Below are 16,394 nucleotides of genomic sequence, written 5' to 3'. Positions count from 1 at the left end.
ATATCTTTCATATACTTTTTTATAAAAATTCTCCCGTAGTATTAGAAGTCACCTGCTATTCTAATGAAGGACTCTAGCATCTTTTATTCTGTAATTGTGCAAAACTCTAATAATAATCCTGCTTCAAATACATATCCTTATTTAACCCAATTTTAACAATCTGGCAAATTAAAAGTTTTAATAATAGCAGCTGGTATCACAACATTTTAAGCCATTATTTAATAATTTTGGAGATAACACAAGTGCTGAAAAGAAAATAGTTCTTAAGGCTACACTACGATCAATGGCACCAATAGTCCCACTATAAAACATTAACCAAAATATTTTGGCATTAGAATACCTACAAGTTATGACATAAGCAAAGCTGGGCTTTTTTCCTACTATCGTTCTAAATTCGTTAAGATAGTTCAAGGAGGAAATTAAAGTTACAGTTTTAGAACATTAGACATTTTGACACATGCTCACACATTTTTAATGGAAATCACATAACTGAATCAATTCTGACTTAGCTCAGAATTTGAAAAAAGAATACTTTGTAAAATATAATGTTTAAGCCCCTAAACCAGACATGTCAAACACAAGGCCCATGTGTCGGATGCGGCCCGACCTGTGCTTCCATCTGGCCCAGGGACCTGCTCTGAAAAGAGCTAAGAACTGGCCCGCTGCTCCTCGGCCCGGACACTGATCTACAACCTGATTGTATCCATCAAAGCCAGAACGTGCTCAGCGTTTAAATCCAGGGCTTTTTTTCTCATAGAATGCTCAGATCGGTGTTCCAGCACCTTTTTTTGCAAAAAAAAAAAAAAAAGCTTTTGCACAAGCTGTGCTGCTATTGGCTTAAGGCTAAGCCTATTGCAGGCTTTGTTCTTTTATGACTAATGGCCTTCAACTCCCAGAATTCCTGAGTCAGCTATGCTATTGGCTTTTGGAAGCCAATAGGAATTGCTGCTGAGCTTGCCAAAAGACCCGGCAGGCAAATGTTGCAAGCAAAGGCAGGAAGTTTGCACTCTTCCCTGCTCCCCAACTCAACTAGGTAAGTAAGATATTATTTGCAAATAGGATATCCAAGTATGACTCAAGGAAATTTTCCCTGCATGGAGGGAGTAGTGGTTTGTTTCACTTTGTTTTACTTTTCAAATTGCTGTAGGGAAGAAATGATGATTAGAAAAAGGCAAGAAGTTATTTTTATTAGGAAGAATTCATTTATCCCATGCTAGATCTTTGGGAGCTTAGTACCACCAGCACAGAACATTTGCTTTTCTGAAACTTCACTCAAATTCAATTCCTGATAGGGGCATTTGAAAAAAAAAGTTATTTATTAAATTTATATGCTATCTCACCAGGATGACTCTGAAGTCAAGGAGAGGGCTTGCAACTTCTGTTTGTAGTTATCCACGTTTCTGCACACTGAGATAATCGGCCATTGTACAAATACAGAGCCTATCATGCTTTTATATTTATATGGAACAGATACATTAACTGAAATTTTTGGAATGTGTAAAAAATTTGAACCAGCCCAGAAACTCATTTCCCATTGTTTGTGTATATAGAAAGTAAACTCTGAAATAGATTTGGAAAGAGCAAGGACTTTGATTAAATGGAAATGTTGCTAAGCATAGAACAGTTGAGTTAATTTGCAGCTGTTTCTGCTGTTTTCTTTTTATGTGCTTATGATTTTACATCACATTTTAAAATCAGCCAAATTGAATAGGAATAAGATTGTGACTGAAAGAATACTAATTCTGAAATATAGTAAATATTTTTAACAAGTACTGTTAAATTTAGCTTTAGTGTAATTTGCTTGTTTACTGTAGCTAAAACTGGAAATTATATTTCTAAAGCATTAGTTTGGATCATTGGAAAGAAAAAAGATTTAATATTTATGATTCAAAAATATAAATATGTGAGAAACATGTTTTTAAAGACCTTTGCAGCTTGTTCTCATATATACCCTGCCACAAAGGAATAACTAAAATTATGAAATTTAGAATCTACCAAGCTTCCCTCCCATGGACAGAAGACAATCCATGGGAAATGTGAATCCATAATCAATAGCTTTAGCAGCAATAATAAATCTAATTATGCTATGCATATTTAAGTTAGCCAAACCCTGGAGCAGTGGTAGCAATCTTTTGTCACAATGGCAAGCCCTTTAAGATTATATATTGTTAATCATATAAGTGAAGAAATGAGGAAAACTGTGGTTAAAGAAATTGATCCAATAATAAAATTTCATTGATAATTGATGAATCAACCATAATAAGCAAAAAAAACTACCCTCATAGTATTTGTTCGATGCTGTATCAAAGGTATGGGAATGAATTCACCAGTAAATTTGTTTTTGGACTTGGTAGAACTTGAAAAAGTAACAGCAGAAGGGATATTTGATTCCCTACTCCAATGTTTTTATTCTTATGGGATGACAGTGCTGTGATGATGGGATGTAAAAGTGGAGTGAAAAAATTGCTGTCAGAACGTTTTCCGTCTATTATAGTTTGGCATTGTGCTAATCACAGAGGTGGCAAGGCAGCTCCTTGCTGATTCCAGTGGATCTTAGGCTGAGTGCATTCTAGCTTTGATGGACGCAACCAGGTTGTAGATCAGCAACCCCCCCACCCCCCACCAGCACCTCCAGCCTTGCAGCCACAAGGCATCCCTTTCAACAGGACCGCCCCCACCCACCCACATATACAGGAATGGCCAGCAGCAGCATATTAGTGCTGGCAATCCCTCCCCCTCCCATCACCCCTTCCCAAGTGCGGGGGGGGGGAAGAAAAAGATGAGAAGGCAAAGGAAGGGAGGGTGGGTGGGAGGGAGGGAAAAGGGAGAGAGGAAGGAAGGATCAGGGAGGAAGGAATGGAGAGTGGGAGGGAAGAAGGAAGGAACAAAAGAAGGAAGGAATGGAGGGTGGGAGGGAGGAAGGAAAGAACAGAGGATGGAAGGGAGGGAGGTGGGAGGGACCATGTGCCAGCACTCGCCCGGGTCCCGCCCTCCTCTGCCAGAGACCCTCAGATCTGCCCCAGTCCTACCCAGGAACCTCTGAAGCAAGTGATGTCTAGCTGGCCACACCCACCCAGTAGGCCACACCCATCCTAGCCACACCTACTCAGTAGGCCACACCCACCCAGCCCCCTGAGGACAACCATAATGCTGATGTGGCCTTCAATGAAATTGAGTTTGACATCCCTGCCCTAAACATTTAAATGCCATTTGCCCACAAGTTTTGCCCTTATTATTGTTCACGAGATATAAAGCATTATGAAGAATGTACTGGTTACAAAGATGGTATTTTCTACAGAGTACATCTGTAGTGTAATTCTCTAGAAATTATTTCAAACTGTCCAATTAAAACATGATTTTATTTTACAAGAGTGAGGAATCTAAAGCATCTTCTAGATCCTATTGAAGTACAACTGCCAGCAGTCCCAATAATGTAGCTTGAAGGGAGGGATGTTTGGAATTGTAGTTCAGCAATTTTGGAAGGGTCACAATTTCCCCACCCATCATACACAGAATATTGAACCATCTGCCCAATATATTATGATCATTTAATACCATACTGTAGATTCAGCATGTATTTTTAAAACCCCATTTGAAGGTGCCAAGAACTGAACCTGCAATTTCTCAGGCTAAGCATCAAGCCAAAACTGGCTGGATATAGAACTTTTTAAAGATAAGGTTTTTACTTAATTCTCAGTATAACATTCTGTTTATACTGTTTTATTACAACATTCAGTTTCAAAGTTATTGGTGTTGTATTACCATGATCAATTTGAAAAGTTGAAGTTTTTCATTTTATACCATGAGGATGCTCTATTAAATGGTAATATGTATTTGTGAACAAATCCAATTGAAGCAAACATGATTGCTTCTGAATATATATATATATATACAATCACTGTTTTACATTCATTGCCCAACATGTTGCTAAATTCATGAACACAATAAAAAGGAAAAACAAATGGAAGAATATATTCCTTTTTACTGTAATAATCAGCCCAATAATAAATTGGATAGGATGATACCTGGTGCCTATATAGATGTCCCCATTGCATTGGAGCACAAAACTTTTTTACCATTAATAATAAAAATGCCAGAAACTCTAATAAACCTTTCAAAGCTCTACAAATGCATGTGATTTAAGATCTAAAATGGCCTTTATTCCTTCCTGAAGTGTCACAGAGGGATTGCCTCCAATTCCTTTATTGCTATTATAGAAGTTCAATTCATCCTGAGCAGAAAGAGAGGAGAATTTGAGGAAACAAACAAACATCAGCTTAAATCTGGATGGAACAGTGAAACATAAAGAAGTATTTGTTACACCTAACTGCCAGCTCAGCCAGGAACACCATTCATTATGGAAAAGTATAATTTGGCATGTACTGGTTAGGCAGCATCTGTAATGTAAGTAAAATGCTTCACCTTTCCAATCTTGTTTTCCATAAATCTTATTTCCATTGCATAGCTCACTACTTTCATCCATGTTAAATCATTTATTATTATTTCCATGTTATAATCATTTTGCTCCAAAGAAAATAGGGGCAATTATTCTATACAATATTGTCATATTTCCTAAAGAAACTGACAATGCTTATTTCCATTTCTATAAGGATTTGAAATACCATTGAGGGCTTATGTACTCCACTGACCTCTACTGGATAAAAATTCAGCTGCTGACTCAACAAGCCCATGACTCATCATCTTTTCAAAGAAGCCTCCTACAAGGATGACAAGAACATTTCAGCAAAGTTGTAGGAGCTCTGTATTATAGAATAGAGTTTTAAACTACTCAGAGTGCCATAAAACACTATGGAGTGGTATATAAGACTAAATGCTATTGCTATATGCCAAGTCTTACAGTTGGTATCTGCAATGTAACTTATGTAGTGGTTTTTGTTAGATAAAGTTAGTGTTTGCCTCCAAGCCCAAGGGCCTAAGAATGTTTTAATCTGGACTGTGTCACAACTTTATTGGTAAACACTGGAGCAGGAATATAGAGTGATATTTTAAAGCACTTAAGGGTCTTCTGTTGTACTGTGTTCAATTTACCATAAGGGTTATGACTCTTCTAACTCAGTTCAAGTGAAGAAATCCCTATGGCTGTTATTTGTACGTCATTAAAAGGCCCTCAGAAATAAATTCAAGTGGTAAATGCTCAAAAATGCAGCAGTATCAGAATATCTGTACAGTAGCATGCTTCTATTTAACCACATACACAACCTGCAAAATGTTATTCTTTTCAAAGGCAGACAAGCTATTAATCTTTAAGATATTCCCAGTGCTTTTTTTGTAAAAGAAAAAGGTGCCAGAACTCACACGTCATACAACCTGCCTTGCCTACCCTACAAGGTTCCATCCAAAAAAGGTGCCGGAACTCCGTTCTGAGCGTTCTATGACAAAAAAAGCCCTGGATATTCCCATATCTAACTACATAGAAATGCAACTATTTATGCTCTTAGGGAAATGTTTTTCCTTTTTAGGAAATATCTATTAAAAACATCACTGCTGCCCTGTAATAAAAGACCTATAGATGAGTGTCAGCATTCCTTAATTATTATTGCTGTTTCTGGTGATTATCCATGGTTTTTGCCATAAAATACAGAATCTAGTAACATTTTAACAATGAATTGGCCTTCAATTCTTTGGGTGAACATTACTTTATAATCAAGCGTGAATAGCCACAGTCCTAATGCAGAGGGATTCTCCATTACAAGTGAATGGAATTGATAATAAAGAACATTTGTTTCATTTTTAAGGAAAGCAAGCCATTAATTACAGGCATGCTATTTGTTAACATTTATTAAACATCTGTCACGATGACTCTCTGAAAAACGGCTTTTGTAGGGGTTTTTTTAATTTCCACCCATATGCATCTAATGCTCCTCTGCCTACTCAATGAACGCGAATCACTGACTCATTTCTACCTAACTCACATAAAAGTCCCGCAGCTCCTGCTCGCTTTCCCTGCTAAGTCTCCCAATTTGAGTCGAGCAGTTCAGTGGTCGAGCATCATGGGAACTGAAGGCTTGCATTTCTCTTTCCATACCGTTTTCTCCAAGTCTAAGCAAGCTCAGGACTGCATTTCCCATGAGAACTTGCTGTAAGAACGAGATCACCTGATGTTTCCCCAGAGCTGAACAAAATGGCGGCACCCATGATGCGACGCTACCCTGCTTGGCTTCGAGCTGGCAAAGTAAGCTTTGCGAATGATACCGTACTTGGAGATTGGAAGAGACCGGTATCCACCAGCGTTCTCTGCTGGAATTCAAAGGGGATTACAACGAAAGAGAAGCGGTATGACTGTGGATATTCTGGTTTGTCGCTCTTCGTTGATTAAAAAAAAAAAACTTTCCTCTCGTTTCACGTTTCCGCTCTTGCTAATACTGTATGGATTGAAACGCGAAAACAATCTCACAAGATTTCAAATGTCCTTCTATATACGATATTGAATAATTTTAGTATTAGTGTATTGGATGAAAATATAATAAGCTAAAGCACTAAAAGATAAGGAAAATAACGTAATTTTTCTCAAATTTAAATAGAACTGAAGAATCCAAACTGGTATCCTTTACCTGCTGGCAGATCTTAATGTGATGCTGCTTTGCTGCATAAATTCGTGGGCTGCTTCACAACTAGCACTTTTCCCTTGCAGCGTGGAAAAGGAAAACATTTACTATGGGTAAATGCATTATTGTATGAGACTGTAACACACACCATCTTGTAACCAAATTTATATTAAAAAAACAATGGTGTGAATATTCATATTGCAAGATTTTCTTCCCCTGTCTGTAATTACAAAAATCTTATAGCAACAGTTTTTAAACTGCATGCTATTTTAAAACATGATCACAGAACAAACTTTTATGTAGGATACCATTTGGGAAGCCCCATTTACTTACAGTGATGATGCAAAGAGAAAAAAATGTTCTATTGTTTTCTAAATTAGCCCTGATCTAGAATACATATAATGCTGTGCTTTAAATAATATCTCCTATACTATCTGGTCTTCTATTAAGTACATTTTGAACACACTGTATGGACAGATAATAATGTAAAATTAGGAACTTACATACCTACTGAAAAATTCTGAAAAAGTCCACTTTTATTAATATGATTATATTGAGAGCCTCACTTCATTATGGTTTCAATTATTTCACTACAAAGAAATACAGAATTGTCATCTTCTTAAGAAAAGAAAAAAACTTGTATCTATCTACTTAATTCTTTTATGGATCCCAGGTATTGATTTTAGTGCTATTATCGTTACAATGGCATAATATTGACTTCACTAATTAAATTCATTTGTGTATCTCATTGTGTAAGTCAAAATCATTGCTTTGAGATTCTGTAAAGGGTTTACTGCAAAATTACTCCATTCTCTCAGTCATATGAAAATACAGGTGCATGAAGTGCAATTACTTTTCAGTGACTGTACATTTTTCAAATGACAATTTTTGACACCTTCTCTATTTGAAAGTGACCTTTGACAAGGTATGTATAGGACAATAGTGCAATGTATCTTGGCTATAAGAATTGGTTGATATCTAACAAATCTGGGGGTTGTGGGTTTTGTTTTGTTTTGAGAAAACTTGCAGTTTTTAATTTATTTAATTTATTCAAGCTGTTCAGAATTTGAATTTCTTTTAATGTTCATTAAACAATGTTTAATGTTCCTTTTGTTCCAGTATTAATTGTGCTTGATTTTCTTTCCCCTTTCCCAATTGTTTTAAAATTTTAATTGCATTTATCTAGCTAGTGATTACACATATTGGCTTTCTTTTAGTGATGCTTCCTGGGCAACAGTTGTAGGCTTGGAAATCCATGCACAGATCTCATCCAACTCAAAGCTTTTTTCTGGTTCCCAAGTTCAGTTTGCAGCACCACCTAATTCTCTGGTATCATTCTTGGATGCTTCTCTTCCTGGCACTCTACCGGTAGGTTGTTTTTTTAGTCCTGAGTAGAAATGTAACAAGGTTAACCTGTCTTTTTCTAAGGAAAGGAGCAAACTTTAATAAGCTCAAAGTAATGTAGAGTATATAAAAAAATGCAGTTTTATTGAAACATGGTTACACACACCTATCAGACCTCAAAGGAGAACCTAGAGTCCATCAGAGAAATGTAAGCTAATAGATATAATCTTGAAATGGTAAAGATCTCAAATCAGATTCTGTCCTACAAGTCAAACTGAAACAGCACATTTGTACTTATTTTAAAGCTATACAATTACCAACTCCCTCTGGAATTCCATAGTGATAATTCCATGGTATCAGCTAAGCTACACTGGAATTTTTGCTATGGGTTGAACTAAGAATATTAACAAAGTAAGAGTAGCTTGGCTACCACCTTCTATTTCTTGTCTTATTTATTGTGATTAAGAGGCCCCAAAAAGGACTTATAATGATGATTTGAGTATATACAATATTTATATTTATTCTTTTTTTCTCCTTATGTTATGTTTATGTAATGAATTACAATGTTATGTTATATGATATATTACTCATATTCTTGTTGCTATTGGTATAGATTGGATGGAGTAATAGGGTGGTGTAATATGTAAGTTATTAAGTGTTTGTATTATGTCCTTTGTGGGATCTGCTCTCTTGTTTCTCTTGTTCCAAGGAGTCTGCCTACATAAGTAAATTATTGTTGTTTTTTAAATTCTTTTTTATGGGTAAGGTAGTGTTCATGATACCAGTTGCATCATGAACGCTAATTTCATATTGTGTTCTATTTTAATCTGCATGCCCATAGCCTCTAAAAGAAATCAGTTAATTGGATAAATGAAGGCAGGTAGTATCACAGTGGGCACGTGTGCTTTAGGGTTTTGCTAATAATGAAGAGGTTGAAAAGTCAAGAACATGATAGTACTCTTTTGGTTGATTACTGAGCGTTTCATCTAGTTTTTTTGTCCTGTAACTGTTAAACTACAGTGAGCATTTAGAAGTAGGTTTTGATTTTATATGGAGTTTTCTACAGTATAATACATCTTTATTTATTTATTACTGTTGTAAATGTTTAGCAATAGCACTTAGACATTTATACCGCTCTGCCCTGCTTTACAGCCCTCTCTAAGCCAGACATGTCAAACACAAGGCCCGGGGGCCGGATCCGGCCCATGAAGTGGTTTCATGTGGCCCACGAAGCCATCCTGGAAACAGTGAGGGAACGGCCCCTACTGCCTTGGCCCTGGCCCAGAGACCCTCCTTCTGCCAGAGACCCTCAGATCTGTCCCACTCCTGCCCAGGCCCCCATAGGCGCCCTTGATGCAAACAATGTACAGCTGGCCACGCCCACCCAGTAGGCCATACACACTCTAGCCATGCCCACCCAGTAGGCCACGCCCACCCTGGCCATACCCACCCAGCCCCCTGAGGGCAACCGCAATGCTGATGCGGCCCTCAATGAAATTGATTTGACACCCCTGCTCTAAGCAGTTTACAATGTCAGCATATTGCCCCAAACCAACCTTGAAAGGTCAGTATTGCAGGCTGAGTCAACCTTAAACCAGTCAGGATCAAATTCCAGGCTATGGGCAGAGTCAGCCTGAAATACTGTATTCTAATCACTGCACCGTCTTGGTCATGCAAAATAAAGCAGCAATGTTTTTTTTCCAGCCACATGTATTAATGTTATTCATATAATAATAATCTATAATGTGAAAGGTAATAATTGTTGCCTTTTATTTTTGTTTGGTTCTTTTTCCATAGTATTTGTCTTTTAGACTAGCCACTTTTAAACCTTACATACATAAATAGGACATATAAGTCATTTAGAATTGGTTAAAATTGGAGTAGAGTATAACATTTAGAGTTAATAAATAAACCAGCACTCTATGCACAAAACCCAGATAGGCACAGAAATCAGACAAAGACTAAAATGCCAATTTATCTTTGTTGGACCACTGTGACTGAAGTCCTCATTCTTCATCAAACACAATCCATAAAGTCCATTTTTCTGCAGATTGGCTGACAGCTAGGGTGAGTTCACTGTTTCTTTCAGAGTTGCTTTTATTATTTTTAAAATAAACTTGGCCAATAGCTTGATAATTCGAGAAACAGTAACTGCTACTCCCACATAACTCTTTTGATGATACAGCAAAAAAATAAGGACACTATTCTGTTTTCTTGTGTTTCTAATAGCCAGAATATTTAAGCCTTTAACTCATGCAATCTTTTGGTTATTTTGAATTTTATTTATTTTTTGGAAAAACTACTTCAGGATGTTTCATAAAAGTCCTTTGTAGATAAGGTGTTTCATTTTGACATAACAAAATATATTCATATTTTGTGTACCACGCTGCTAGTTTCAGCTATGGGTTTAGCTTATATGTACCCTGACAGTCTGAGAGATGATGCAGTATAGTGTTTGCTATATCTCTGACAAGCTCCCTCAACAAAATGAGAAGAGCAGATTCCTATCAACACATACTGGCTGTGTGCAGATAACCTGACTTCTATACATTTTAAGAAGACTTGTTTTTTACAATTGCTCAGTAGTAGATTATTTTGATTCAAACTACTGGCTTTTAAAATGATAAATCCTCCTGACTTGCTAGTTAACCTATGAGGAAAAAATGAATCTGGTGATTTGCATCTCCAACAATAGCTTTTTGTCTATACAAGGAGAGTTTCTTTTTATTTATTGTTTTTATTGCTTTTAAAATAATGACACAAAACAGGAAAAAACCCCACACAGATAAAAATACATATATTGTCAGAGAGAAAAAACAGTGTTTTTTATTTTTTTTAAAGTGAAAAAATGAAAGAAAAGAAAAAGGGTTTATCGTTTTAGCTGTGAATAATTGCAATAGTTATCTACCTTATTACTCAAGTATATTTCTAATACATTTATATAATGATCATATTTTTTAATCTAGAGTAATTTGTATGAGTCTCATATTTCATTATATTTACCTATACACAGTCTATAGGAAATGTGGTCATGGGTAGTAAGAGCAGTTAGATTTTCAGTCTACTGGCTGGAGAGATTGCGGGTTTCTTTCTCACCACTACTTAGTACATGGTATGTCCAAACTGCTTTGTATTATATACTATACCAGGTAAGGCTAAAAAATATTTTTTTGAATGCAGTGGAGTACTGTACCAGATAATTTTAATAGTGAAATATTTGTATTACTCAAAGTATAACTTGGCCCAGGAACCCAATGGGGATTCCCAGTATTCCCTGCTTTACTTCACCCATGTTTTAATCTCATATTATTGTATTATCATTGTTTATTTTATTGTTTCATTATTTTGCTACTGTTACATTTACACTTCTTTTCATTTCTCTGTTTTTACTGTTGTAAGCCACTTAGAGTAGCCCCACGACAAGTTGGGCAGCAAATAAATTTAACAAACAGGCAAATAAATTAATAGCTCTTTCTCTACCTAGCTATTTCCTCATTACCATTTTAGTTGTTTAGAGTAGTAGTTCTCAACCTGTATCCATGGACCCCTAAGGTGCTACGACGTCATCAGAAGGGGTCCGTGAAGGCTTGAAAAAATGTTATGATTTAAATCTTACGTTAAGTCTGGGGGGATCTGTGGCCATGGCCTGTGGCCACAAAAGATATTTAAAGGGGGTCCATGGTGAAGAAAAGGTTGAGAACCGCTGATTTAGAGCATATTGGAATTGTTACTTAGCAAAACATTTCAACCCATGTATCCATGTTAATTTAGGCCAGTGCTGTATTAGAAGCTGAAACTCCACTCTGTGTCATCTTCCAATGAATGTAGTTAAGAGCACTAAAACAAAAGCACCACACTTAAACATACAGTGTGCTGTATTAAAAACATGTGTTTTGCTGGTTGAATTTAAGATACTTTAAAACTATACAATTGTCCTCCCACCAAGAAATGGAAAAATATTCCTTTGAACAAGTTTTCCCTTATATTACCCTTTGTACTTCCCATTTGTTTTTTTAAAGCAATCAAAAAGGGAACGCACACTGTTTAAAATGATTTGAATCAAGTTATGTGTTGTGTCTCTCTAGGTTCTCAACAGACGATGCGTAGAAGCAGCCGTGTCAACAGGCCTTGCACTGAACTGCACCATAAACAAGAAGTCCTTGTTTGACAGAAAACACTATTTCTATGCAGATCTGCCTGTGAGTATATATCAGGCTTTGTCCTTGACAAATCGGAAGAGGAACATGCCTGAAGAACAGATGGGGGACAGGCCAACAAAAGAGAAGCTTTGTTTTTTTTCAGCCACTGTTTACCCATCCAAGCTGGATGCAGCCCTGAATTCAGATGAATGGGCAGCTGCAGCCAGGAGCTTGCTGATTGATGATGATTGTTCTGATGGCTGTGCCTCATGTTTTCAGGGCTTTGGGAGTAATTGAACTGGGAAAGGTTCTGCTAGGACAAGCCTTCCTTTATTCTCATCAGTGGCCTGTTAGGATTAAGACAAACAGTACAAATCTTTTCAAATGAATATATTAGAGACACATATTGGCGCTCCAGTGACATCGTAAGCACTTATTGTCATTACCTCTGAGAATTTCAAACACGCTGTTTTGTTTATAATTTGTTCAGATGTGTAAAACAAATAAAGGCAAACTAAAACAGTAATATCTGTGACCCTAGATATTACACACGAGAGTGGGCTTGACTTGTTACAGTTAACAAATTGAAGCTGACCAAATCCAAAAGAAAGACAGAATTCATCATTTTAATATTTAAATAAGGATATTGCAGGTGTGCTTGTTGGATAACATGTCTCATTGTCCTCCCCACAACTGATGAGAAAGGCTGCCTTAGGCCCACACTGTATCTTTGTAAAGACACTGTGAAATGGAGTGATGATATGTGATGTGTGATAAGTTGGCAAAGAGGTTTAAATAAGTACCTGTTGTCAGATTAGCATTCTTCAGACAGATGAAGAAGGTATGTTCTTTTTTATGTTTTTATTACATTTCAAAAAAATTACAATTTTAAAATCCTTAGTAGCCTATAATAATGTACATAAATGAAAGCAGTACAGTAACAGCATTACAGTATATTAAAAATTATATAATTTAAAAATTAAATTTTGTATAATTTAAAATTCAACAAAAAGCTCCATAGTATGAAGAAAAAGAGAAAAAAACCAGATTACCTAAAGAAAAGAATTTTAACCTTTGTTAACATCATTTGAAATCGATCATTCTGGGAGGAATGAAACCACTGTAAATTTTTATTAGTTATGGTATTGAAGCCACATAAAGATAGATGCGCTCCCTTATCTAAGTCCTGACAGAGATAATCCACATGGTTACACTACCAAATGTGATTTTCCCCCTAATCTTAGGCTGGATGAACCATTTCACCCAAGGTGCTTTGTCATTGCTGCATTGTTGCCTTCTCATCAACCTTCCCTAAGAAGGGGAGATGGTAGGTGGGCCAATAGATGTCCACATTAATTACCTATAGCTTCTTTAGAAGAGGAAGCACCCATCTCTTAAGTAAGGTGGTGTTACTCTTTCCTCAAAGGGAATTTATAACTGCCACAAACATTCCCTATAGCAGCAGCTCATACTAGAAAATCCTGGGGCAAGTGCACAGGTCAGATCCCACAGGAGGCAGAATGACTCAGGAAACCAGGCATTGGGAGTGAGCAAATTTTAAAAGCATTTTACCATTGCAGTGTGAGCTCTGTCCCTTTTGTACAGTTCTCATGAAGTTGCATGCACACATGAAAGGGGTTGATCTTATGTCACAGTGTGGTGGCACTGCTTGAGTCATTTTGCAAAAGCATCAAGTCTTGTAGAGAATCTGGCACCAACTGGCCACATTCAAGAGCTTCCACATAAGTAATTTACCCTATTCAGCATGCCGTAGAACAGCATAGCATCTCTATGAGTTGTTTTCTAGTAAACAGCTGCTTTTTGTTTGGTCAGAACCATCTCAGTAGGCATTTTACAAACAAGAAACCTCTCAATAGGAGCAATTTCATGAGACAATCCATGACACTCCCTGGGAATATAGACGTGCTGTTTAGCTCAGAATATTTCTCTATTCTGCAGATGGTAGGAAACCAACCACTGAGATCAAATTACATAAAAAAAATATTTTAGCTTAATATTCAGATCAACTACTGGATGTTATGAACTGTTTTGACATGCTATTCTTTATTAAAAGCGGCAGCCAAATAGGCACCTTTAACAAAGAATTTTTTGCATTGTAACAGAAGCAGATTGCCTTGAAGATTAGTTCCATCTTTTTTTTCTAAGCAAATGTTTGTGATGGTGGCAAATAGCTGTAACTCGGGTGAAGAATGAAGGTGGAGATTCGTTCTCCAAGCTTGTGGGTTGATTTCTGAACATTTCATTACCAAGCTATGTAACATCTTTAGCAGAGTTTGGGGGATGTCAGTGTCAGTGTTCTTCTGCTTATAAAGGCTTTGTGTGGTCAGTAGGTCTTGTGATGGGTCAGGTGTGGGTGTGTCAAGCAAGAGTTTTGTAATGGGTTTTGTGATAGGGAGGACATGTCAGTTGAGGATCACTGGGAGGTGAAGTGCTGGACAAGGTACAGAAGGATGAAAGAAACAATTTACAATTAATTTACAAGTTTAACTGTAACAATTTCAACCAATTCTACATGGGACAAACATCCCATCGATTAAAAACCAGAATACATGAAATCAGCTGGCAGTCAAGCACCACAATCCCAAATTCCTAATCTCTATTCACACTGACCCCGAACAGCATCAATTTGATTGGAGTAATATCAGAATCATTAGCCATGCTACCACCCAAAATGGGCGTGAGTCCATCAAAGCCGGGCACTCGACAAGCAATTCCATAACAGATACATTGACCTACAATCAGCCTACGAACTCCTCAGAATTAAAATCAACCACACAACCAACCAGCAACGGCAACTATCCTCAACCAACCCAAGCAACCCTCCCAGTGACCTTCACCCAACATGACTTCCCCATTATAAGACCCATCACAACACCCTCATTTGACACACCCACACATGACCCATCACATGACCTACTGACCACACAAAACCTTTATTAGCAGAAAAACACAGACATCCCCTAAACTCTGCTGAAGATGTTATCTAGTCTGGTAACGGAACATTCGGAAACCAACCCACAAGCTCAGAGAACGAACCTCCACCTTCATAGGCAAATGTACCCATATCCCCTGACCTTTAGTATGTTGAACATCAAATACAAAATTCTAACTTGTAATTAAGGAAATGAGGCAATCAAAGCAGTGATGAGGTTTCAGGCTGAATGGCTGTGGTCCAGTTTTCCAAATTTCTGATGTGTCACTGGTAATTTCAGAGGCAAACTGAGCTGCTGTATGCAACTGAGGAAGTATTGACTGGGCTCTTGCATTTGACACCTAGCAAGCTGATCTCTGAATGGTTTATTTCACAGGAGTCCAAGAAAGCTCATTCCTAATTGATCCTCATTTAGGTAGATTTCTTATTGGTCTATTTTAAAGAAGTTCTAAGAGAACCAGATCCTGATTAGCCCATCTGTGAACCAGGCTACCATTAGGTATATTTTCTGGTGAGACTTGCAAATTCTTTTTGTTGTTATTCAGTTAAGAGCTGGCATAAAGCAAGAATCCATGTTTTGTTGATTTTCAAACTTCCTTACTACTGAAATTGTTTGCTGTTGAAATTATCAATAGCCTCTTTGTGTAGTTGTATATGGTAGTTTGAACATGATTGCCAATATTTATGTCTTTTTTTAATTGAACCTCATGTCCAATATGAGGAAGCACATGTTTTGCCACTGCTGATTTTTCAGGTTCTAGATAGCAATGTCTTTTTGCTCTTTTAATCAAGTATATCTTGATTAAACTACAAGCATTTTGTAGTTCCAATATACACCTGTCCAGAACTACAAGGGTTGCAGTAGACCCCTGATAATAAAAATGGCGTTCTGCCATCCTTGGGAGATTGAATGATGTCCTAAATCTTTTTTTGTTGGCTTGTACACTGTTTCAGGTTGTACTTTTCTAATCATTAACCAATATGTTCTGTATCTTTCTCAATGTAGGAAACCTATTTCCTATTAGAAGTTTGTATTTGTTTATTTATTGTTATTAGATTGCATTGCTTAATATGACTGTATTCGCAGAATATTCATTAGATTGTGGAGCATTAGCAAGCTATCTCAACTCATCTGTTAATCTTCTGGGCTCACAGAAGTGTTTGATATGGTCATTAAGAGTTTTCATGATGCATCTGTTCTACTGGGGTGATGGCTGGAACTTTTATATAGATACTGATCTCTGTGTACTGGTTTTTAATATCCTGTACATCCTCATTGTAGATTTCCTTTCCAAATGATCAGAATGCAAATTTGTCATTCTTTTCTTCACAATCTGAGTATTAGCTGGATATTATTCAAATGTTATAGGATTTTCTTGAACTTTTCTTCAC

At 36.9% G+C, this 16,394-nt stretch overlaps 1 protein-coding gene and 1 long non-coding RNA gene across 2 annotated transcripts in view; one reads left to right on the top strand and one right to left on the bottom strand.

The window, feature by feature from the left end:
* The window catches only part of LOC310643515, a 51,034-nt gene extending 44,980 nt beyond the window's left edge, over positions 1 to 6,054 (bottom strand). Inside the window, exons 1-2 of the long non-coding RNA XR_014493096.1 lie at positions 5,934 to 6,054; positions 4,650 to 4,718 (exon numbers count right to left, since the gene is read on the bottom strand). This is a non-coding gene — a long non-coding RNA (uncharacterized lncRNA). The remainder of the gene's footprint in view (positions 1 to 4,649; positions 4,719 to 5,933) is intronic.
* An 88-nt stretch (positions 6,055 to 6,142) lies between these two features.
* The window catches only part of GATB (glutamyl-tRNA amidotransferase subunit B), a gene marked incomplete at its 5' end in the record, with an annotated part of 49,007 nt that continues 38,755 nt past the window's right edge, over positions 6,143 to 16,394 (top strand). The window contains 3 exons of the mRNA XM_083367808.1: positions 6,143 to 6,294; positions 7,784 to 7,934; positions 11,996 to 12,109. Of these exons, the coding sequence (XP_083223934.1) occupies positions 6,143 to 6,294; positions 7,784 to 7,934; positions 11,996 to 12,109 (417 nt within the window). The remainder of the gene's footprint in view (positions 6,295 to 7,783; positions 7,935 to 11,995; positions 12,110 to 16,394) is intronic.

Source organism: Vipera ursinii (assembly GCF_947247035.1).
Source record: "Vipera ursinii genome assembly, chromosome: 7".
Lineage (NCBI taxonomy): Eukaryota > Metazoa > Chordata > Lepidosauria > Squamata > Viperidae > Vipera > Vipera ursinii.
This window is presented reverse-complemented; position numbering and strand designations above follow the sequence as displayed.